The sequence below is a fragment of the Centroberyx gerrardi genome, chromosome 9, assembly GCF_048128805.1.
Source record: "Centroberyx gerrardi isolate f3 chromosome 9, fCenGer3.hap1.cur.20231027, whole genome shotgun sequence".
In the NCBI taxonomy this organism is placed as follows: Eukaryota; Metazoa; Chordata; class Actinopteri; order Beryciformes; family Berycidae; genus Centroberyx; species Centroberyx gerrardi.
Window position 1 is genome coordinate 22,130,024 of NC_136005.1, and position 22,733 is coordinate 22,152,756.

A 22,733-nucleotide genomic window follows, 5' to 3' on the forward strand; every position below is an offset into this window, starting at 1 on the left:
TGATAGTGAAGAAGCAGCAGAGATATTTTGTAGCATCTCCAAGCAAGATCCTCTGTCTTTCTCTTTTGCTCTTTTTATGTTATAGTATCTATCTCCCTCCCTGTCTGTAAAATAGGAAAATACCCTGTGTACTGTGACTCTCTCTCTCTCTCTCTCTCTCTCTCTCTCTCACACTGTCTGTCTGTTTCACTCTCTGTCTCTTTGTACCTCCTTGTCCTCAGATGGTCTAACTACTGAGAATAATGATGACCGAGTGCTGCAGTGCTGCCTGCAGTACCAGAGTCTATACCCAGAGTGCGCTCTCCTCCTATGCACGTGAGTTCCCCCTCCCCCAAGCCTTACCTACAATATACTGCTGCTCACTACCGCAGTGTGTGTGTGTGTGTGTGTGTGTGTGTCCTCTGCAGATACTGCACATGCATGTGACTGTGCGTGGGTTCAGCCTGATAGTTGCAGTTGGGATGAGAGAAAGATAGGGGCAGGCAGACAGACAGACAGATGGTAATGGGGAAAGGAGAGATGTGCTGAGCAAAGAATTCTGAGTTTATAAAATGTTTATCTCACTTAAGGGTGGCCTTTTTATCATTTAACTTTCTTTTCCTTTTGACCCGTTTCTCTTTCACTACTTCCAGTTTTTCTCATTCATTCATTATTTTTGCGAAAGTAAAAAACTGATGGGCAGACATGGAAATAGCACTTGGTCCACAAAGAATTAGATTCAGTACTTGTACTATGGCCATGAAACTTTCAGATTGTTGTAAAACAAACTTGATTTTATTGTCTTGTTAATGGTTTGTATTTTCATTGTTGTTCAGACCTGAATGATTGATAGACCTTGCTCTCCCCCTCTGTTCTCTAGTAATGATAAGAACCTGTGCTGTAAGGCCCTCCTGAGTGGGGTGAAGGCCCTCAGTAAAGATGACTTTGCGGAGGAGGTTGAGAGGTCCAGACATGGTCTTCATCCCCCACAGTGCATGGAGACACCCATGCTGCCTCAGCCCAACCCGCAGGTCCCAGCACCCATGCTGAGAAGAATTGGCCTTTTTCTAGGACCAATGGAGAAAGGTGAGCTAGCCACGAAGATGTTTTCATCCTGCAAAAGAAGAAATTACCTGGCAGCAGTCTAAAGCACATACCATTATGTACTTGCCATTTCCACCCACCCCACTCTATTTTCCCATCTTTCCTTTGCTTCAATTCAGGTCAGGTCCATCTGTATTATCCCTTAGAGGGAAATTCAGGTGACAGCAGCATCTATATAAAAAAATGTGAAAAACCTTGAACACCCCCACACACACACACACACACACACACACACACACACACGCGCGCGCACGCACTCGGTTTACAGTTAGTGTTATAGGTGCTGAAAAGTGCATTTAATTTCCCACATACTTACTGCAAAGTCTAATTGCAGCCGGAATGAAACAGCTGCCATAATGCTTAGTGTGTTTATTGTGCTGCCGTAGGCACCTTCTCTCTCTTCTGCTGTACATACATAGCCACCCATATAGAGGTTAGCTGCCGTCCTCATTTATATGTCTGATTTTGTGTCTCTCCAGTGTATACTGTTCAGTGAAGCAATCCCATAAAATAGCAATGTCATAAAGAAAAAAAGCATACTGTTGTCATAATGTTATGATGGTTGTTTTCTGTAGTATGATAATGACACTTGTGATCGTCAGCAAGTCAAATATATCAAAGAATTTGACAGACCACCACCATCTCACTCACTCTCTCACACACATACATGCATATATTCAGACACACGAATGCACACACACCCTCACATATATGTATGTAAATGATCACAGATAACAAGCGGCTGAGTGAAGGAGGAAAGGAGGAAGAGCAGAGGAAAGGGGAGCTCAGCAGATGTGTTTCAGAACTGGAGGCTTGCCTGAGGGAGGCGCTGTCTGAGGTCCTAGAGGTGGAGATGAAGGCCGTTTACGAAGACTACTGGGTAGAGGTAAAACTGTTCTGCATTTCACGTTATCTCGTCTTAAAGTAAGCAAAATAGATTCTAATTCTAAATTCCAAATGATTCTTGAGTATAAATAAAGGTTGAATGAATGAATACATGCCTTTGGAACATGAATAAATGTTGGCTGAGATTCAGTGAGTGAGTAGAAGTGTTTATGATTTCAGTGCTAGTTGGCAGGATATTATGAATGTGATAGTCAAAGGCACTTTGTCAGTCGTCTTAGATGAGATTTATGTGTGTTTTTCTGGAAAAATAATAGATCAAAGCCCTCCCTGCTTGCTGTAAGGGAGGTCTAGGTCGCTAGGCTACATACGAATGGGCCAACTCACTCAAAAACATCGAACATAGACTTTAAGTTTGTCATAAAAGTTTTCATTGTTCAGTGAGCTCATTGTTTCATTGTGTGTTTTTTCTGTAAACAGATAGTTTATCTAAAACCACCCTGGACTCTACAAGATATCCTGCAGTGTTTGAAAAAACACTGGCTTGCTGTCTTTGGGTACATTGTCCCACGGAAGAAGCTGCAAGCTGTTTTAAATCTTATTGACTTTTTCACCTCAGGTAGGCATTGGTAGGACAGCTATTATGTATTTCAGTGATTTTCAACTCTCACTCTCAATGAGGACACATTCTCAATATGTTTTTTTTATTCCTGTAACCCAAACCAGATTTTGGAGTTTCTTGTTTATGTGTATTGAACAACATTGTACCCCAGTTAAGGATTGCTAATACAGGCTTTGCAGCATGACTGGAACCATCTTTGAGATCAACTGGGAAATTGGCTGCGAGCAAATAATGACTAAATACATAACAACTTGGCAAGAAAGGAGAGACATTTGAAAAATAAGTTCTAGGTGTAGATCCATGCTGTGATGTTACAGCTAAATGTGGATGGTCTGACAGGGGAAAGTTGTTCTAAGCTGAGGTTACTGTGACCCAGTAAACTGTCTTGTCTTTAGCCATAGACCTTCCGCCAAAGCTTTCTTCCAGTTGTACAGTGGCTTCACAAGTGTCAGCTCAGTTAACCTAAACAAACAGTCATTTATTTGGCCATATTAGCTAGCTAACTATCCAGTAAAGAAGCCATTACATGTATTCACCTTAATGTATCATTCTAAAATTAATTTTGATAGCATAGTGTAATGAAAAATGAGATCATCAAGGCGAAAATTGGTTTATTGTATGTGTTGCTTTCTATGAGTTTATTCTATTTGTCATGGGGTACAATTTGGTGTGAAATGTGCAGGATTTACTTATGGCACAAAGATAGAGCCTCAACCAAAACAGAAAGAGGACTCACTTGAATTGATTGCTCTACTTGTTCATACAGAATAGCCACACAGCTTATTGCTGCTGTCACATGAAAACCTCATATATCCAAAAAGTCAGCTTTTCTGGAATTGGAAAACACAGGCCGATTTCCCGATTGGCACTCATACATTTTTTTCATTTTTTCTTAAAATATACTGTGAATGGGTTTCATGGGGACTAAACTGAGCACACAACAGGGTCCGTGTACATTTAAAGCTGAGGTTGAAATACCAATATCTGCGTTACAAGTTTTTCACTGGACAGCAGTGTCCTGATACTGAGTCATCCCCCTGCTAAAAATCCCTGTTCCATTGGGGCAGGATGCTGTCTGTCCTGCACCGCGCTAGTGCCCCACAGAACTATATACAGAATAAGGTCATCTGCTAAAATGGGACACTCAAATGCATGTCAGAAAGATGCTGAGTAGCCCGCTGCAGCACTTCTTGCTCTGGATCTCATCACATTACATTACGCTTACAGTGTCTGAATGTGTGTGTCTCTCTTTCTTTCTCTCTCTGTGTCCATCTGTGTAGGAGTGATTGCTCTAACCAGTTGTGCAATGTTTTTTTTAATCCATTTTAAGCATTTTAGTCGCTAAAAATGATTGAGTTTTGTGGCCTTGTTCTGTCTAGCCTTGGTTTAGTAGCATGATTCTGGACTTTTTGCCCCCACGCATCCTGGCTCTGTGCCAGGACTAGAGTAGGGCAAGGAGAAGAGGGGGAGGACGGAGGGAGGAGGAGGAGGGAAGAGGGGGATAAACTGTGTGTGAGGCTAAGAACAAATCCAGGAGTGGAAAAGTACTGCATCTCTTTTTCTGGGCTCCCCTGTGCAGGGTGAGCTCTGTGTGTGTGTGTGTGTTATGTACACTGACGTGCACGATTGTTGAGGCCCTGCACACATGTTTTTGTGTAATGTGTGTGTGTGCGCAGGTTTTTTGTGTGTTCGAAAGCAGAGAGCCGGACACGGCCAGAGACAGTGAGAGATTATAGCCAGGTCCCAGCAAGACACACACATGGAGACACACACACACACATACACAGTCGAGCTGAGCTAGCTTGTTTTTGGCCAGAGTGTCTCACTGCCTGCCTGCTTTGCCCTTCACCTTTATCGTCATAACAGTCTTATTAACGCTTCAGAGACAATGAAATGAAGCTGCTGTATATTGTTGCTTGATTTTGTTGTGTTTTTGTAGATATTCTTTGTTTGTTTTGTCTGTTTTTTGTTGTGTCTTTGAATTTATGTTCATCATAATTTGATAATTTTGTTTATGTGTATTATGTGTAAAATACTAAAAACCAATAAAAATATTGTTTAAAAAAAAACGCTGCAGAGACACATACAAGGCAAAATATTCCCTCCATTCAAGTAGCACCTCTTCCGTTTGCCCCACTTTTATATGTCTTGTGTGTATGTATGTCTGTGTGTGTCTGTGTACTTGTGCCCATTTGTGTGTATCCATCTGATGGCCCATATGCATCTTTTCTTATTCCCTCAGGTAAAACAGTGGAGTGGAGCACTACATTAGTGGCTCTCCACGAAGCTAAAGAGCTGATGGAAGCATTTGGGAAGAGGTCAAGCCATGCTCGCGCTGCCCTCTCTGTGTTGGACAACATTAGGCTCCAAACTCAGGTCAGCAAGGCTCAAATTTGTCCCACTATTGCTTCCTGCCTAAAAATCACACGTGACCACATCTACTCTCTCCACACCTTAATAAACCAAAATTTAAATGAACAAAACAGGAAAATATTTGCCTGTTTAATTGATTTTAATAAGGCCTTCGATTCTATTTGGCACATTGTCCCACGGAAGAACCTGCAAGCTGTTTCAAATCTCATTGACTTTTTCACCTCAGATTGGCATTGGTAGGACACCAGTGGGGGTGGGGGGACAGCTATTATGTATAAGGTACTACAAATGGCATCGGAGGGAAAATATACAATATAATAAAATCACAAAGTGCTCGGAGCTGGCTGCCGAGTGCAGGGAGGCTGGCTGGAGGTCCATCATCTACCCTGTCGAGGTAGGGTGCAAAGGCTTTGTCAGTACATCGACAACACGCCTCCTCAGGGACACTTTCTGTTTAAACACCAATACACCTTTATGGAAGTGAGGTGTGGGGTCCGATCTCCTACCCCAATATCAACAAATGGGACAAAAGTCTGACTGAAATATTTCAATTCGAATTTTGTAAATCTATACTGGGTGTCCATAGAAATGCTCCAAATCTTGCCTGTAGAGCTGAACTGGGACTCTTTCCCATGTATATTGAAATGCAAAAATGAGCCATAAAGTTCTGGCTTCATCTACACAAAGCAGACCAAAACTCCATCAAATACAAAGCGCTGCTGAGAAACACTGTAAAGCCCAGTACAGACCCACAGTTCAGCCCTACAGTTCACAAAAATAATGGAAAATTAGGACAAACTTAAAGAATCATCCAAAAGCAAAACTAAACAATTTGTTTGAAAAATGACATTGTATCGCACAAAAAGCTTCAGTGCTATTCAATTCTCAACCTTTAAATTCAATTGGCAAAATATCTAAACATCAAAAACACAAAAGAAAGAAGAGTTTTATCAAAATTAAAGCTCAGTGACCATAGCCAAAGTCCTGGCTACTTGAGGAAATGAGGTTGTGTAAATTTTGTGAACTGCAAAAGAAAGAGACTGAATCACACTTTTTGTTTGAATGCGCTAAATATGAAGAAATAAGAAACAAATATTACCCTGAATTTGAAAAACACTTTCCAAACTTCTCCCTCCATTCTAACGAAATGAAACTACCAATCGTACTTGGAGAGGAAGAGAAAACTTTGTGGGCGGCGGCAAAATGTGTCTCAGCATGCTACAGGCTGAGAGACAATAGCTGAGTTCATTCTTCTGTGTTTACATTTTATTACTATTCCCATGTTTTCCTATTTATATAAACAATATGTAACAGAATAATTTATAATTCTAGATTTTGTTTTCTGCAATATTGTTGTGATGGTTCAGAAGCACAGAAATACATAAACATTTGTTTATCCTTTTTCTGTCAGTATATATTGTGTCTATAGCCAGAGAGCGCTTGGAGGCAGTCTATTCACTTTTGAGGTTTGAACAAGCTGTACCCAGACACCAGGATGTATTTGCTTATTATGACATGCTTTTATTGTCATTGCTTATTAGACGCAGGCTTTTATTTGATACTCTGTGTGTATTGGATTTCATTGTATATTTTTCATAGGTATATAACAGCAATATCTGTCTGTGTAGGGGGAGTCTCCTGTCAATGATGCTGTTATGTCTGATGATGAAGAGAAACAAGCCACGGCCACTCAGGTCTCACACCAGGAAGTGTGGGCTCTGTTTGAGAACATCTGGGCTAACATGTATCAGACAAGGTAGGCAAAACTCAGGGATTTTGACCCGGTAGAGCTGGGATGTCATCAGTGAGTACTGCAGAAAACAGGATGTTCTGACAAGCTCTTAAATTAGTGCAAAATTTCCAGAAATTTCAGTTCAGAGAAGAATATGAAATAACAACAACAGCACTGTGGGTATTGTTTACTTTGACATTGCTTATCCTTGTACCATTGACCGCTGATGTCCTTTTGGCTGTAATTTTCCAGCTTGGCTGTGTTCAAAGCTCTGCACTTTGACCCCCACACCATGCAGAGCGCTCAGCCAGCGGGAGGTCCTCCACCGCCACAGGACGCCTTGGCCTGTTTGCACAAACTGTCCTCCATGATCTCACAGCTGCTCCAAGCTTTCAGCAGGTACCTCAGTCTATTTATGTCACTATTTTCAGCCTAACCATACTTTCGACATTCTGCTTCACTGCCTTAGGCTGTGTTCACATTGCGGGGCGGGTTCTGCTTGAAATCCGTGATCCGCCTCACTTTTGAAAAAAGTGGCAGAAACGAAGCGGAGCGGGAATGGGTGGCGCTCAGTTTGTTGCCAGGCAACCGAAGTAGCACTGAGTTATTCTCTTGTGAGAAGTGACACATGACGCGCAGATCTTATCCGCTGAAGTTGAATTTCAACTCTTTGTGCGACCAACCGCAGCGGAAAAATCTGCGTCCGCCTCACAGCCAGTGGTGAGCGCGAAATCCGCGCCCTTCCATAGAAAATAATGCCATTTTTAGCGGAAACCACTCCACAATGTGAACACAGCCTTCGTCTTTAGAAACTGCTTCAGTGGAAGCTTCCTCAATCCTTTTCCAAAATGGGTGTTTTTTAATGCACCTGTAAGCAGGGACGTAGCTAGGAATTCTGGGTCCCCTGAAAGAATATTGCCCTTTTTTTTTATAAAATAAATGTACGTATTTTCTAAATAAAGGGCATATTTAATGCAGTGAATTAAAACTGCTTTCATAATTTTTTTTCTGAAGTATCAAATGCCTTTGCAGGATCTATAGAATACATTAATTCATACATCCTTCTGGAATTGTTGTGGGCCCTCTCCAGCTGTGGGCCCCTAGAATTGTCACCACCTTTCACCCAGCTAGCGACGGCGCTGCCCGTAAGGATAACACTTGTGTTATATGCAGTCTATTCACTTTGGTCACTTTGGCTTATGCTTGTAAGGGTCATAATCTCAGACTACTTTCAGCTGTAGCTATGCCTCTCATACAAATCTTTTTTGTGTGCGTGTCCTCATGGCCCTCAGGCCTTATTTGGCCTGAACTGTTGGTCAGGCTGTAATCTGCTTGACCTTCTAGCTTTGCCTTATCACCTTCCCCATGACGCAACAGCAATGCACTGCAACGCACTGTTTTATCTCTCTGTACCTTTGAGAAGGGGAGAGAAGTGTTAGTGTTGTCCCTTGAACTTCTCCAGCTCCACCTCCTGTATATTCTGCCAGTGTATGGGCTTGCACCTGCACTGGCATCTGAATGTATCTGAATTGATCTACCTTTCACACATGTTCCTGTCTTAGATATTTGCGCACTTATCAATCACCGACCTCTCTCTGTGTGTGTGTGTGTGTGTGTGTGTGTGTGTGTGTGTGTGTGTGTGTGTGTGTGTGAGAGAGTTGATGACGCAATTATTTGTAGAAATCACAGTCGGGCGAGGAGCTGTGTTGATCTATGGTTGTGAGTGTAATGAAGCGTTCTTCCATAGAGCGCAGTTGCACAATAACATTTCAGCAGAGTTCTTTATGGATCATATTCTCTTTGTTCCTGCGAACATCTTCTTCATCTACGATGATGTCACCGCACCCTATCTACCAAGCTGACAGCAATGGTTTGCAGTTGTTTCTTCCTTCAGCTTTCTCCCCGTTCACTTGATGATGACTCACATGGCTGTCATGGTAGGCGGCAGAAGGGTGAGCAAGTTAACAAAGCATCCCATAATTCAGAGCTCTTGAGATGGCTTAGTCAGTGACATGATTCAGTAAGATTGCGAGACTTTGAGATTTCCAAGGCTGGCCATCGTCCTCATTTTTTTTATGTCTCATCTGCTTTTAATTTGGCTATGCAAGTATTCATAGGAAGAAATTAGAAGAAGAGAACGGTTGAATGTTGCTTTCTACAGAAAACTACTCACATTGAAATCTCCATCTCATCATGCAAGGATTTCTGTCTGTCCATTTTCTGTCTGTCTCATGCTCTCTGCTGTCCACTGTCTGCCTCTAGCTGTCAAACACACACACACACACACATACAAGCACAAACATACAAACCAAACATCTCACAAACACAGTCAGTGCATTATTCATTCCCTCAGTGGGATTCACTGTGACATTTGTGTCTCTTTGAAGCCAGGTAACTATAAACAGCCTCCAGCTAAAGGGCAAAGTGTCCGCTGATCCCTCTGTTTCATCCAGATGTCACTCTGAACTCCCACTCTCTAGACCCACAAAACATGTGTCGGGGACTTTCCATTAGGATGACATAACCAATGTTTTTAATATTACTTTTTTTCTGTGACTGTGACATGCTGTTACTCCTGCAAATGACTTTTCTGTTGATCTTTCTGTTGCTAAATTCCAAGAATGATTGCAAAAATGAATCAAATTGAACATTTTATTTTATTTATGTAATGAAATACACATTTGCTTGCATCTCCGTAGGCTACTGTGACATTAAGAAGTTTGCACATTTGATTATGTCCATTCCCAATACAATCCTCATTACGTTTGCCTCCAGCTATGTGCGTGCACACACGCACACACGCACCATGCGTGTGAATATGAAAGCACATTATGATTAGTGTTTGCCTCTGTGTACAGAGTAGTTTTACTTTAGGCTCTAGGTTATTTGCACCAATTCGTAAGTTTCGTTTTTGTCAGAAACTGGTTATAGGCATGGGAAAATGTAGTGGTAAAAGAGCCAGACATGAGTGGGAGGGTGTGTTTGTGAAAGTGTGTGTGTGTGTGTGTGTGTGAGTGAGAGAGAGAGGAAATAAAGTGAGGATTCTGTGTGTTGTGTTCTTTTGTGTTTGGTTACATGAGAATAACTTTAAAAAATGATTCTGCTGCCCCAGTGCCCTTGTAGCACAAATAACAGTCATTCCCTAAAAACTAGATGACAGAGGATACACACACAAATTGTAATTGGGGAAATTTGGTCGTGATAGAAATCTTCCATACCTTAGCATTTCTGTGAATGCTATAAAATAATCTCTTTACACGCACCCTACCTTCATCTCTATCTTTCTGCAGGCATCTTGGTTCAATGTGTGTATGTGTGTGTGTGTGTGTGTGTGTGTGTGCACGCACATGTTTGTACACACACCTATCTTTGCACATGCTTGTGTATTCAGGCTGCTGAAGTGTGGTTGCCTAGGAGACAGCCAGACTCATTTTTGTGTGTTTGGAGCAGAGCTATGACTCATTGCTGCTCATATACTTCTCTGTCTCCTGCTCTCTCTCCCTCTCCTTTTCTCACTCTGTGGACAGTAGATATGGATAATTCAGGACTAGTCTGCAAAATTACCTTCTTCCATCCCTCATCCTTCACTCCTCTTCACTGCCATCACTGGCTTTCTCTTTGTCTATCCCTCTGTTATCTTCTCCTCGGCCCTGAAGCTAGCTCTCTGCTATTTACATATTGACAGTGGTGTACGTGTGTGTGTGAGTGTGAGTGAGTGTGTGTGAGTATGGATAGGTAGATGATGTATGCACATTTCTGAGTATAAGTAAGCATTTCAGGGTTGCTTATTCAGATGTTGTTTGCAGCTCCAAGTGTGTTCAGATAAAAGTTGTTTGGAAAGAGTACATCCAAATTCTGAAACTCTGAATGCTTTATTATCATTGGTTTTAAATTTGATTTGAAAATCAAGCAGGAAACAGTTTAATTGAAGGTGGAGGAGAGAGTGAGAGAAAGAGAAAGAGAGAGACATTCAACTAGCTATATTCAACTGACTTATTTGAATATGACAGCTTTAACCAGACAAGCACTGAATCTGAAATGGAGAAAATTGTGAACGTGAATTTCTGATTGTCACGCAATAGAATTCTACTTAAACTTCAGATTCTCTTCCTGTGGGAACAGCAAAGTTATATCAAATTCAAATTCACTGAATAACGGCTTTGACATTTTCAGGTCTAGATTGACCCCCACCCTACATGGATTGTATGCTCAACCTTCAAGCGGCACATGGAAGAGAGGTGTTCTCTAAAATGAGTGTTTTGTTCCCCCAAGGTTCCTGTCCTCAGACAGTGGTTTAGAGGAGACCCAGGCATTCCTCAGCTTCATCCACTCCAGTGAGGTTGGTACCAATTCACAATTAATGACATGAAATAGTAAATGATTGCCCTCAAGACACAAGTATAATTGAAGTGAATTGAATTGAACTGAAATGATTTGAAATCAATTGAACTTATTTGTATTGCATAGCATTGGTTATTTGTCCATTTCAAAAATTATTGTGTAAATGCATTCATCGTTGTGTATAATGTGTATTCTGTTAATGAAATATGATTGTGACGGTGAATTTTCAGATGTCCAGCAACTTAAATTTGTCTTCTTTAGTACATTTGACATTGAGTCTAAAGCTGTGTCTGGACAGATAAAGTATAAACAGATGAGGTCCATGTGGCAGTAATAGTTAGAGGACCAATAACCTAATGTTTTCCAGCAAACTTCTACATCCTTCATCATTTCTTATAACTTTCACATTGACGGTCTTCATTTGTTGCAAAAAAAATTGTATTACAAAAAAAACACATTTTCAAAACTTTCAAAACTTTAGGAGGAAGTAGTGTGTGACATATTTCCAAAAATGAAACGCCTCCTCAGTAATTTTGGTTTGGGGGAATAATACTGTAATAGATTTGTCTTGCGTGGATTGTTCGTTGAAACCACTGGTGTGCAATAAAAATTACATTACCTACATTTTTCTTGTAATACTAATCCCATTTGGACAGTGTTTAAAGTAACAATCCACAAATTTTTCATATAAATCAATGTCCGTTTTACTACTCTCTGTTCCCAATTGATATCATACAATAGTGATTCAACCTATAACCAGTTCATGAAAGCCTTTACATTTGCTGTTCTGAACACCTAGGGTACCTCTTTCCTGGGAAAATGCAGGAAGTGATGCGTTTTGTCTTTATGGAAACAACAACAGCAGTTCGTTTGGAATAAATATAAGAACGTAGAAGAAATATAAGAAGCCACAGTCTAAACTGTGCAAAACACAAAAGTGATGACCACTTATCACCAGAGGTGTCACCAAAATCAAGAATCTTGCAGATTATGACTTTAAATGAAATTTTATTTATTTCTGTGGAAAGTTATTCTACTTCTTAGCAGAAGATATTTTACCTTTTTCTCCGGTCATGTCTTTGCCATTGTCTTTGCCATTGTTTACTGTTAGCTCATATCCATTGTGTTTCAGATCGTTCCTATGGAAGCCAGATTCACAGCCAAAGACTTACTTGATTGTTTCTCACAACAAGAATACAGGTAGGACGCATACACACATACACAGTATGTACCATTAACATACCTCAATCTAAAAGCATGCTGTTCCTTACACTATGACCTCAATATCTGTTAACCCAGAGGGGTTCTTGAGTCCAGGTACACAGCAGCTATGGCTGGAATCTCAGGAGTCAAATTTTTGTCACTTTCTACAGGTAGCAAAGCACATTAAAACATACTTGTACTTTTGACAACCAAAGAGAGAACAGCCAAAAACATGCCCACAATGCCTTTTGAGGCCCAGCCTAGGGCTTAAGAAATGCTGCCGTGTTTCACAGTATGACTCAGTTCAGCTACAGCTAGGTTCAGCATGGTTTAGTGGAAGGGATGTAACACTGCCTTAACCTGCCTGCATTATCATTAAAATGTTTTTTCTTGAAGTCTCAAAATGCTAGCATTCGTAAATGTTGTTCGTACCTAAGAGAAAATTCAGTATGCGAGAAAATTGGTGAATGCGGCAAGTTCTCTTAAATCGCTTGTATGAGTGACTTATGAACTAATCTGTTCGTACGAGTGGTTCTTGCATAAGGCCCACTGTCCAGATAAGTCAGGCTTTAACATTATGCGTTCAACACAGAACATCAAGGGCTGATTGCATGGACAACATGGTTCTAATCTGGACTAAGATTTCCTTTTCAATGATGGTGTCGATTGGGAAAAAATGTTTAGTCACCAGCTGACTTTGAACATTCTCTGAATAATTCCATACTTATGAGCATGAAAGCTCTGCCGTTACCATGGTACCCATACTTGGTTGTCATAGAGTCCAAATGCCATTTTCTGCCTCTTGAAGAAGCACACATATTTCACCATAGCAGGCTTCTAGGCAGTTCTTATTCATGTCCCGCCTGTATTTATATTCTAAACATTTTGGAAAAAACTAAATTTTATAGACACAGTCACCAACAAATCGGAAACAAAACGGACGCACGTAAGCAGGCGCACACACACACAGCCCATCATTACAGGTCCATCATGATAGGGTTCTGAAGCTAAATTGCACGCTGTATTTATGACCACAGGTTGAACCCAGCTGCTGCTATGGAAACAAGCCTGAGTTCTCCGTATTAGACAGATTATTTATTTCCAGGCCATTATGCATCTCCTCTTTATGCTACTGCCTGACTGTCTGTCGGAAGCTATTCCTGATGATTTCATAACTCCTGGAGAACAGATTGACTCTCACTGCAAATGGAACAAATGTTCTGTGGAGAGGGAGAGTTGATTTCATAGCTCACTTAGTCATTCATTCATTTATAGATCCCTTGAAATAAATAATAAATTATTATTGTGGTTATTGTTGTCATTGATGATTATCATCAGCCAGTAATGACCAAACCTTTGTTTAAAATATTATTAACATTAGATAATACAAAGATGATGAAACTATTAATTCATTTATAGAATGGATTTCTTACTAGGAATAATGAAGCCAAAATGAAACCAAAGTTTTATTCAGCATTAGAGAGAGTAACACCTGTTGCCTCACTTCTCAGAGGAGCTTTGCAGGCACGCATCAGGCACTTTATTCCTGCTTTTATTTCACATTCTCACAGCTGAAAGATACAGTCGAGCCGACTGTGTTTTGATTGTACATTTTTTATTTGTTGCATTCGCTGTGAAGTGATCCAGGCCTTTAGTTAGCAAGCACATTGTTCCTCGGTGTTGAATATTTTATTTCTTTACTGCTGTGGGATGATGTCATGTGTTATGTAAGGCCTTAGGGAGGCCTGTCCAGGAGCATGTACGGTCCCTCACTGGCAGTCAGCAAATACGCTCCAGAGGAATTGTGAGATTTTAAAAAAAAGTCAAAGAAAAAAGAAAAAAAAAAAGGTGGTGCCAGAACCAATGCTCTGTGTTGCTTCCCATTACCTACAACAGAGAACTGTTGGCTTCAAAATATGTAACATGAAAATATGGCCACCATAACATCGCCATATCATTTATATGCAAAGCTTTTTCACTTTTAGCTGTTGACCTGCTGCTGCAGTTGGAGGGTTGTATAATATGTTTGAGAGGAAGGATGTAGTTGATAGATGGTACACTCTCATAATCACTTTGTCCGTAGCACACAAACAATTGTGTTGCTGCACAAGCACATATATGCATCTTCTTTCTGTGTATGTGTGTGTGTTTGTGCGCACACATGTATGTTTGCATAAGCCTGCATCCGAATGTGATCTATTCTATCTGTTTGAATGTGTTTTTTAAGAGAGTTGGAGAGAAAGGGAGAGTATATATGGCTTGATAGCAGTACTTCCCCAATAGAACCTCAAGTGCTCTGCTCACTTATCTCTCCTGCAGTTCTGTATCTGTTCGCCATCCTCACGCCCACGCCAGGTAGTGTCAGGCAGAGAGCTGCACATGGCCTCATACACAGACACACACACACAGACACACGGGGAAACACAGCCTCCATGGTATACAAAGACAGTTATTGTGAATGAAGAGCATCCGACAAGATCTTTTAGTCTCTCCAGTCATTCTTTAAAAAAAGTAGAGTAATGATTTAGATTTATATAGGCGCACACTTTATTGTCATAGTCTTTGTTGAATTCCTCCACCCTGCAACTATCCTGCATTAGTGCTGCAGCGTTTTCCCACCTCTTTCTCTGGAGGGTTGGGCAACAGTGCAGCAGCAATGCAGCAATTGTGTAAAAAGCGTGGGACCTTTACAATGGCTTCTTCTCCATCTCATATCCACTACCCAGTGCATATAAGACATTCATTCACACACATCAGCTACCGCACCAGAGCACAAATGTCTTCCAGTCTCTGTGATATCATGTGGATCACCTCCGTTTGCCTTCTGTTTTAACACATCCAGCTCCAGGAAATATTAGTTGACTCTATGGAACCTTGTGTGCATAAGTGTCTCCCTCTACATGTTTGTGATGTTTTGTGTACATGTATGCTCCATGTGTCTGTTTATGTGATTTTCCTGGCGTTTTTGTATAGAAACATCTGTGCCTGTCTTTGTATATATAATTGTGTGTGAGACTACTGCTTTTGCTGAGCGTAATATTCTTTGCTCTGTGGATGTCATTATGCCTCAGGGTTGATGCTTGCTGGCTTTTCACGACACAGCTACAACTGCTGGTTACCTCAGATAATAGGTGAGACCGAATGCGTCAGTTGTCCAGACAGCGCTGCACAGATATCACGCGTATCTCTGCCCCTTTCCACTGTACTTACATCGTGTGTGTGTGTGTATGTGTGAGAGCGTACATTGTGTGTGTGTGTGTGTGTGTGTGTGTGTGTGTGAGAGCGTACGTGTGTGCGTCAGTGTTTAACCTCCTTATCGCTTCTCTTACATAATTCATTTTCCCAGACACACAACCTTAAACACCAGCGTCTTATCCATAGCGGTCACCCCTCGCGGGCATTAGGTTATGTCATACAATTCATAGTGGTACACTAGTCAAACATAAAGACCAGAGGGGAACGCCATTTCACAAATAACCAGCCTATAGGGCACAACACGTGGTTGAATGGAATAAAAGCTAAGGCCTGGCGTCAGTTCAATCAATTCAAAATGTACAGTAAAGAGAAACTGCAATGTCTTTGCTAATGAAAGATCATTCACTCACAAAACTGAATTGAACATAGCCGTGTTTGGAACGGAGGAGGAGAAATAGAGATTCTTTCTTATTTCCTTCCTTCTGCGAAGCAAAGCCTTATAGGCCAAGTTAATACTCCAGCATTTTCCAGTTGGACAGTGTTATCTAGAATGCCCTTTCCCTTGAAAATGTTGCGAGAGCCCAGTGCCAGCTTGTTATCATTAACTGGCATTCCTGCATGAGCCACTGTACTTGGTATGAGTCACACTCCAGAGGTCAATGTTTAACTTTCAACTGGAAAAGAAAAAAAAAATCAAAGGGAGCCTTAGTTTCATGTAAATTATATTGTCAGGGTTTACAGTTATACACAAAGTGGACAACCACTGAATAATCAGAGGATGCACTGACAGAAGTGAAACGATGTTAATGACAGCTTGCTGTTGCTTGACAACGTTCTTCGGAGGTCTCATGTTATGTCGACAAAAGACACCAACTTCTTACTGTAATGTTAACACTAGACCTACAGTATGTTAATACTTGGCAATAGTAGGAATAGTAAGAGTGGGAGGATTAGTAGGAGGAGATGAAGAGGCAGGAGAAGAAGAACAAGGAGGTGGAGGAGTTGTAGGAGTAGTTGGACTATTAGTAAGAGTAGGAGGAGTGGAAGAAGGAAGAGTAGTAGGAGTAGAGGGACTAGGAGGAGGAGGAGTTGGCAGAGGAGTTGTGGTAGTAGGAGCAATAGTAGTGGAAGTCTGTGAAGCGCATTGACTACCATGAATTTAATAGGTCCAGCTGCAATGAATTGTAGCATCACTAGCTAATGATGCAACAATTCACTGTAGCATTTCTGAACATTCCACCATTCATATCTATGGGAAAAAAAATAAAAAGACAAGTTAAATATTTTGAAAGTATAAAGAGAATCAAAGTTTGAATGGAGTCTCTCGCTGAAAGTATCTTGAAGTAGCTACAGGCCAAAATTTTGGAAGAGAATAGTAACAAATTAAAAATCCAAAAAACATGAGTGTGCCAGCTTTCAGCTTGCTCACCAATAATGTCTTTTTCCAAGGGGGATCTCCCTGCAAATCATCCTCTGGTGCCCGCCATTCAACTGGTTTTTCCTCTCCAAACTGATATTGAACAGCAGACTGAGAAGACAAAGAGTTGGTCACCATGGCAGCTGAACCATGTGCGAACAGCAGGTTCCTCGTCGGGTAGCAGAGCGGATCAGATTGGATGCTTTCCGTTGAACTTAACAGCTGTGATTGGGTGGTGGAGAAGAATAGTCGGTTATGTCATCTCACCATATCATGTGGCCCTACGTTCAGTTCGCTGCAAATCATTATTGTCCCCTAGGCATGGTTGGTCGAAGTTAATTAGCAGTCAAACACATATAAACCATTATATGTAATGCAAAGCAGGAGCACAGCCCCCACATTGTCTATCTGGGTCAGTGAATGTGTGCACAATTTGAGTGCGTCAGTGACTGTGTTCACAGTTTCCGTATACAAATGCTTTCACGCCATTTGAACTCAGACCAGTGTGTGTTTGTCACACTGACGAATCCGTGGCTGTCAATGTAAACACATTGACAGGAAGCCTTTGACACAGTTCCCTCTGTCTCTCCGTGGAGAACAGTGGAGTGTGAGGCCAGATCAGATGTGACAGGCCAACACATCGTGGGAGTAGCCTAAAACTGGCAGGAGCTAACAGTCCGTAACGCAACCTGTCATTTCCGCAGGTTACATAAACACATCTCCACACTTGGAAGAAGACGGGGAGGGGGATGGATGGATGTTGGGTAAAGAGAGGGGGCGTCAACTGCCGACACATTCCTGTCTTTCTTTCCTCCTTCTCTTTTCTCTTCCCCGCGGTTATGTAACGTTCCAGTGGAAACAAAAGCAGAGGAGGAAACAAACAAGCAACAAGCGTCCTCAGTGTCTCTGCTGCCAAGCAGCCGTTGCCAAGGCTATAGAGGCCCATTTGTGCGTGTGTGTGTGTGTGTTTTTGTTGACGGCGAAGACTGCTGGTGGTGTGTGCGTGTGCTTGTGCATATGTGCTCACATGTATATGTGTATGTGTGATGGTGTTTCAACCAGAAAATGTAATTCCATCGGAGAGAAGTGTCCATAAATAGCTGCTGTTAAAACCCATGCCTTCTTCTGGAGGCTGTAAACAGAGGCTCTTTTGTCTCTTGTGTACATTCTGCACAGAACATGATTAGTGAATAGAACATTCAGTCATCGACCCATCTCTTCCATCCTCTGTCTCTGTTTGTATAACGTCCAAATAGAAAGCAGTGTGGCATTGTTGTGTTTGATGCTTAATATCTTAATATCTAATATTACATTATAATGTTGCCAATTCTCTCAATAGGTTGCGTGTGTGCATGCGTTTATATATGTACACACAAGATATATATATATTTCTGTGCTTGACTGTGTAAGTAAGCCTTTCAGTGTTTTTGAAGCTCTCAGCGAGTGTTTGGATGAAAGTCGTCTCTTTGCTTTGTGAAAATGTGCACAGAGTGAAAGCTGCCACATATAAATCCATTGGTGAGACTCGTATTGTGACGTTATAATTTTCTTGATGGGCAGGGTGTGTGTGTGTGTGTGTGTGCGGCATTTAAAGAGGGTCCAGTTTCACATTAGTGGCTCTAACTCAACCACCACACTGACAGAGGTTATTATCTCAGGGCAGAAGCACTTTGGAGGGTCATTCATTTCTCGAGACATATTCTAGGCAATGCCATTTCTCTCTCTCTCTCTCTCTCTCTCTCTCTCTCTCTCTCTCTCTCTCTCTCTCTCTCTCTCTCTCTCTCTCTCTCTCTCTCTCTCTCTCTCTCTCTCTCTCTCTCTCTCTCTCTCTCTCTCTCTCTCTCTCTCTCTCTCTCTCTCTCTCTCTCTCTCAATTTCTTCCTCTTTCTCTGCCTGTGTTTCTCTCTTCCTCTCTATTATGTATTTGGATCTAATGTATCTGTAATAATTGTGTGTGTGTGTTCCCAGGGAGAGGCTGAGGATAGGGGGGACCCAGTTGATGGAGCTCAAAGTGGCCCTGGATCGCTGTGTTGAGGCCATGGGTCAGCACATCACCCACACCACATAGCCCCGATCGGACCAGCTTCAGGGAGTCTGCACTATATCAGCCAACCAGAAGCCTTGAATAAACTCACATCCTTTACTTGAAGTAAAAACTGTAAGTTACAGGGGTTGTTTGTTTTTACTATGCCGCCTGTGGCTAGACTGGTTCACTTTTTTTTTCCTTGTATAAAAATGTGTGTTGAGATAGAGACTCTCTGCTGAATGTATGGCCATCATTCAGGAAAGTGATGTGTTTGTTATGGTGTCTACGGTTTACTCACACAGCATTGTTCTATTTTGTGTATTGGGCTGTTTTCCGGTCGGTAGAGTTCAACCCCCTGCTTCCAGTGACCCCCCCCCTCCCCTCATATTTATTCAACAATTTCACAACATTTGGCCCTCTTATCTGCTGCCAAATCATTTCCGTTGAGTGGTAAAAACTTCTCATCTTCCCTCCACAGTTTTGTTGCAGCTTAGTTGGGATATAACCCTAGTTTTGTTGCTTACTGGCCTGGATGGTAGGAGATGAAATCGTCTTTCTGTATGTTTTTGGTTCAGGAAACAATACTGTGTTGCCAGCAACATTAAGCTGTCGGATGATTATAACATGCTGGCTGATATCAGATGGCTGGACTGTCACCTTGTCACCTCTGCTCTGCATCAGCCCTGCGCCGTGACGGGGTGAAGTCACTTACTTCGACCTCACCCTACTGTCTCCCTGTTATGGCATGCTGCACATCAGGCTTAAGGCTTTGTGGTATGAGAGACCTTGTAGGACTAAATTCGGAATTTGCTGCCGAAATACTCAAACATACACATATGAAACACTCGCACATACACACATGCTACTAAATACTCACACATACTGTAAATGTAAGAAACACTTGCACATATGTATGTAAAATAAAAATAAAAATCGCAAACGTGTAGCAGTGTTTTAGAGTTATATAAATAATATATTGAAGGAGGAATCCATAGTAAATGAAGATAGTTTTTTTCCCAAATATTCTTTTCACAGCATATGTATATTCATACCCATAAAGGTCTTCCAGAAATGCAAAGACTGAATTTCTTTGAAACTTGGAAGGAATGTCTAGTATCTTGAGTACTATGCTGACTATTTTATACAGTTTCTGTTGTCCTCTATACCAATACTAATTTTATTTTATTTTATTTTGCTTAACTCCTGTCTCATTCTGCCTACTGTGGCAGCTTGACTCAACATATCTGATACGATCTCTCTTCACCTCAAAATATATATTGGGTGTTTCAAAAGTTGAAATACATTTTTATGTACATTCCTGTTTCCAGGTACAGCTGTTATTTACGGACTATTGATTGTTGAATTATTTTGTTAAAATTACTACAATTATAAAGCTTTGTTTTTCATTATTACTATCAAAAAGAACATACATACATACATGTATGCATACATGCATGCATGTATGATATTTATTTAGTGATATGCATGTATGTGTTTCTGAGTGTTTCATATGTGTATCTGCCGGTATTTTGAGTGTGTGTGTGTGTGTGTGTGTGGGCTCTACAGGCTCTTTAGATTAAGCTCTACAGACCGGCGGGTCCTGAAATATTTTGTTTTAATATAATCGATTTTATTATTATTTCTTTGGTTTGTTACACCTTTTTAAGATGTTTGTTCAACATATTAGTTTTGGTTGTTTTATACGTTTAAATAGAAATGTAAATATGAGCAAAATAATGTAAAATATATATTTCAGAGCATATTTTTATGTATGAAGATATGATTTATTATTTACTTTATGACAACAAATTAAACTGTTTTTGCAGCCTCATGTTACAGGCATCTGTTTTCTGATCTGCACCACTAGCTTACAGTGTTCTCTGGGCAGAGGTGTATTAACAAGTTAGGCCATCCCACACAACTACAGAAGATGAGTTCAAAACCCCGTCATAACTTTTACTTGGATCTTTGGAATAGAGCTAAATGGCCACAAATAATCTTGTGTTGTGCCTTCAAACTAAGAATCAGCCGCACTCTGTAACTTAAGTATTGCCTGTAGTCTTTATGAAATGCTCAGCCCTGGAGTGTGTGCTGTGCTCCTAATTGATAGCTTCCGGCCTGTGTGTGTCACTCTGTGTGTGTGTGTGTGTGGTGACTAAGGGGATTAGAGCCCAGGTGACGCCAGCAGGCAGGCTGAGATTACACCTGCTGCTGCTGTGTGATACACAGACAGGCTAAAGCATCAGACGACACGCAGTAGGGGGTGGAGGAGAAAGAGGGACGGCTCCTGTAGGAGAGGAGGTCGACGAGACGGATGACGATCGCCACCGCCGAGCTGAACTCACTGAACTTCCTGCCTCTCAGATTGTCACAGTAGATGGAAGCTAGGTGGATGCGGCTCGATTGAAAAGTCAGAAACAGTGAAATTGTGTTCCATTACAGATGAACCATGTATCTCTTAATTCATGTGGTCTCTTAATCTTAGAAATAACAAACTGATAACCATTTATACATTTTCACAGTAGGTGAACATGATTCCTAAATCATACCGTTTTCATGCAAGAGCGATCTGTGCCAAAACATCTGATTAAAGAGGTGAGAAAAACTAAAGCTCATCTTGTCCCAATGGGACCCTTCCTCATCCATTCAGCCTCCCATAATCAAGTGTCTGGTTAATAATAAAAAAGCTTTCATCCTACTGTTATAGATTATTCATTTGATGGAAATTTCCCTTTAATTTTCCACAGAGGAACAAACTCCTTAGCAGCATATTCCCCCTCTGTTGTCAGAATAATGCCTTTGTGTCTAAATTTAGTGTCCTATGCTTATCTGTAAGCTATGAAACAAACACTATGTGACCAGGAAGAAACAAAGTGGCTAAATACATGTTTATTACACTTATTCTTGGGTAAGCTTCCTACTTGGTTCTTACAAAGGAATATGCCCCTGAGACTGACTCTCTTCCCCACTCTTTAAATTTGTCTCCACCTCTTTGTGGCTCAGTCTTGTCCCCTCTGGGAGTCGTCTAAATCAAACACAATGAGACGAAGGCAGCAAAACCGGCGGTAAAATAAATGTTGAGCACAATTTGTTCTTGTGTAAGGAAGTAGGGTGTGCTTTGGGATTGGACACCAACCTATGGACATTGGCAAAAGGCTAAAAGGCCAGACCCATCAGGTGAACCGGAAGTGGCCCAGCATACTTAGCGCGTGGCCCATATCCATGCTGCTCTCCTGCGTTGTCAGGTCTTTCACCACAGATTAGAGGAGGCCAATTTGTGAATGGGCTGAATGTGGCAGAGCGCAGGACAGGGGTTTAACCAGCTTTGACAGACGGGCAGTTGTCCGTGTCTGAGGTCATGCAGATGCAGCCGGCTCAGTTGGCCCCGGTTCAAGGCTCCTGCAGCCCGGAATGACTGTCGTCGTCCTCGTCCGTTCCTGCCGATGTCTCTGCTAGCAAGCTTAGTGTAATCTTTCCCAAATTAGACACTTGGGGGGCAGAAAAAAAAAAAACCTGGCTTAGTGTGGTAGTCTCTGTGGAAAATGGCGGCAGTGGAGTGGAAGCTTAGGCAGCAGTAACCAGGACAGACGGTAATTACCTGCCACCACGAGCAAGAGGGAGAGATGAGGAGGGGGAAGTGCTGATGCTATATTTGGGGTCAGTGATTGAGCTGCTGACAATTTAGTCAAGGCTTGCACCATCTAGTTCAATTGCAGAGGGTATATGTAGTCTAGATGGAAGTCTTCAAATGCAAAGGCCTACAAATGTAAACCCATAGCCAGGACATTTCAAGAAATAAGTTTTTCTAGTGCTGTCAAGTTGCTGCCCCCTCCATACAAACTCTCTCTAATTGCACTCTCTCCTGCTACTGACTTTTTAAAAATCCAGGGTTAGGCTT

General features: G+C 41.5%; 1 protein-coding gene across 2 annotated transcripts in view; it reads left to right on the forward strand.

Moving 5' to 3' along the window:
* Nucleotides 1-19,191, forward strand: part of swt1 (SWT1 RNA endoribonuclease homolog) — a 28,320-nt gene extending 9,129 nt beyond the window's left edge. The window contains exons 8-17 of one of the 2 annotated variants that reach the window (XM_071913433.2): nt 222-315; nt 860-1,065; nt 1,815-1,969; nt 2,407-2,545; nt 4,791-4,924; nt 6,550-6,677; nt 6,906-7,052; nt 10,926-10,992; nt 12,127-12,194; nt 18,778-19,191. In XM_071913433.2, the coding sequence (XP_071769534.2) occupies nt 222-315; nt 860-1,065; nt 1,815-1,969; nt 2,407-2,545; nt 4,791-4,924; nt 6,550-6,677; nt 6,906-7,052; nt 10,926-10,992; nt 12,127-12,194; nt 18,778-18,877 (1,238 nt within the window). In that variant the 3' untranslated portion in view covers nt 18,878-19,191. The remainder of the gene's footprint in view (nt 1-221; nt 316-859; nt 1,066-1,814; nt 1,970-2,406; nt 2,546-4,790; nt 4,925-6,549; nt 6,678-6,905; nt 7,053-10,925; nt 10,993-12,126; nt 12,195-18,777) is intronic. The other variant, XM_071913434.2, reaches the window with a different exon arrangement.
* The last annotated feature ends 3,542 nt before the right edge of the window (nt 19,192-22,733 follow it).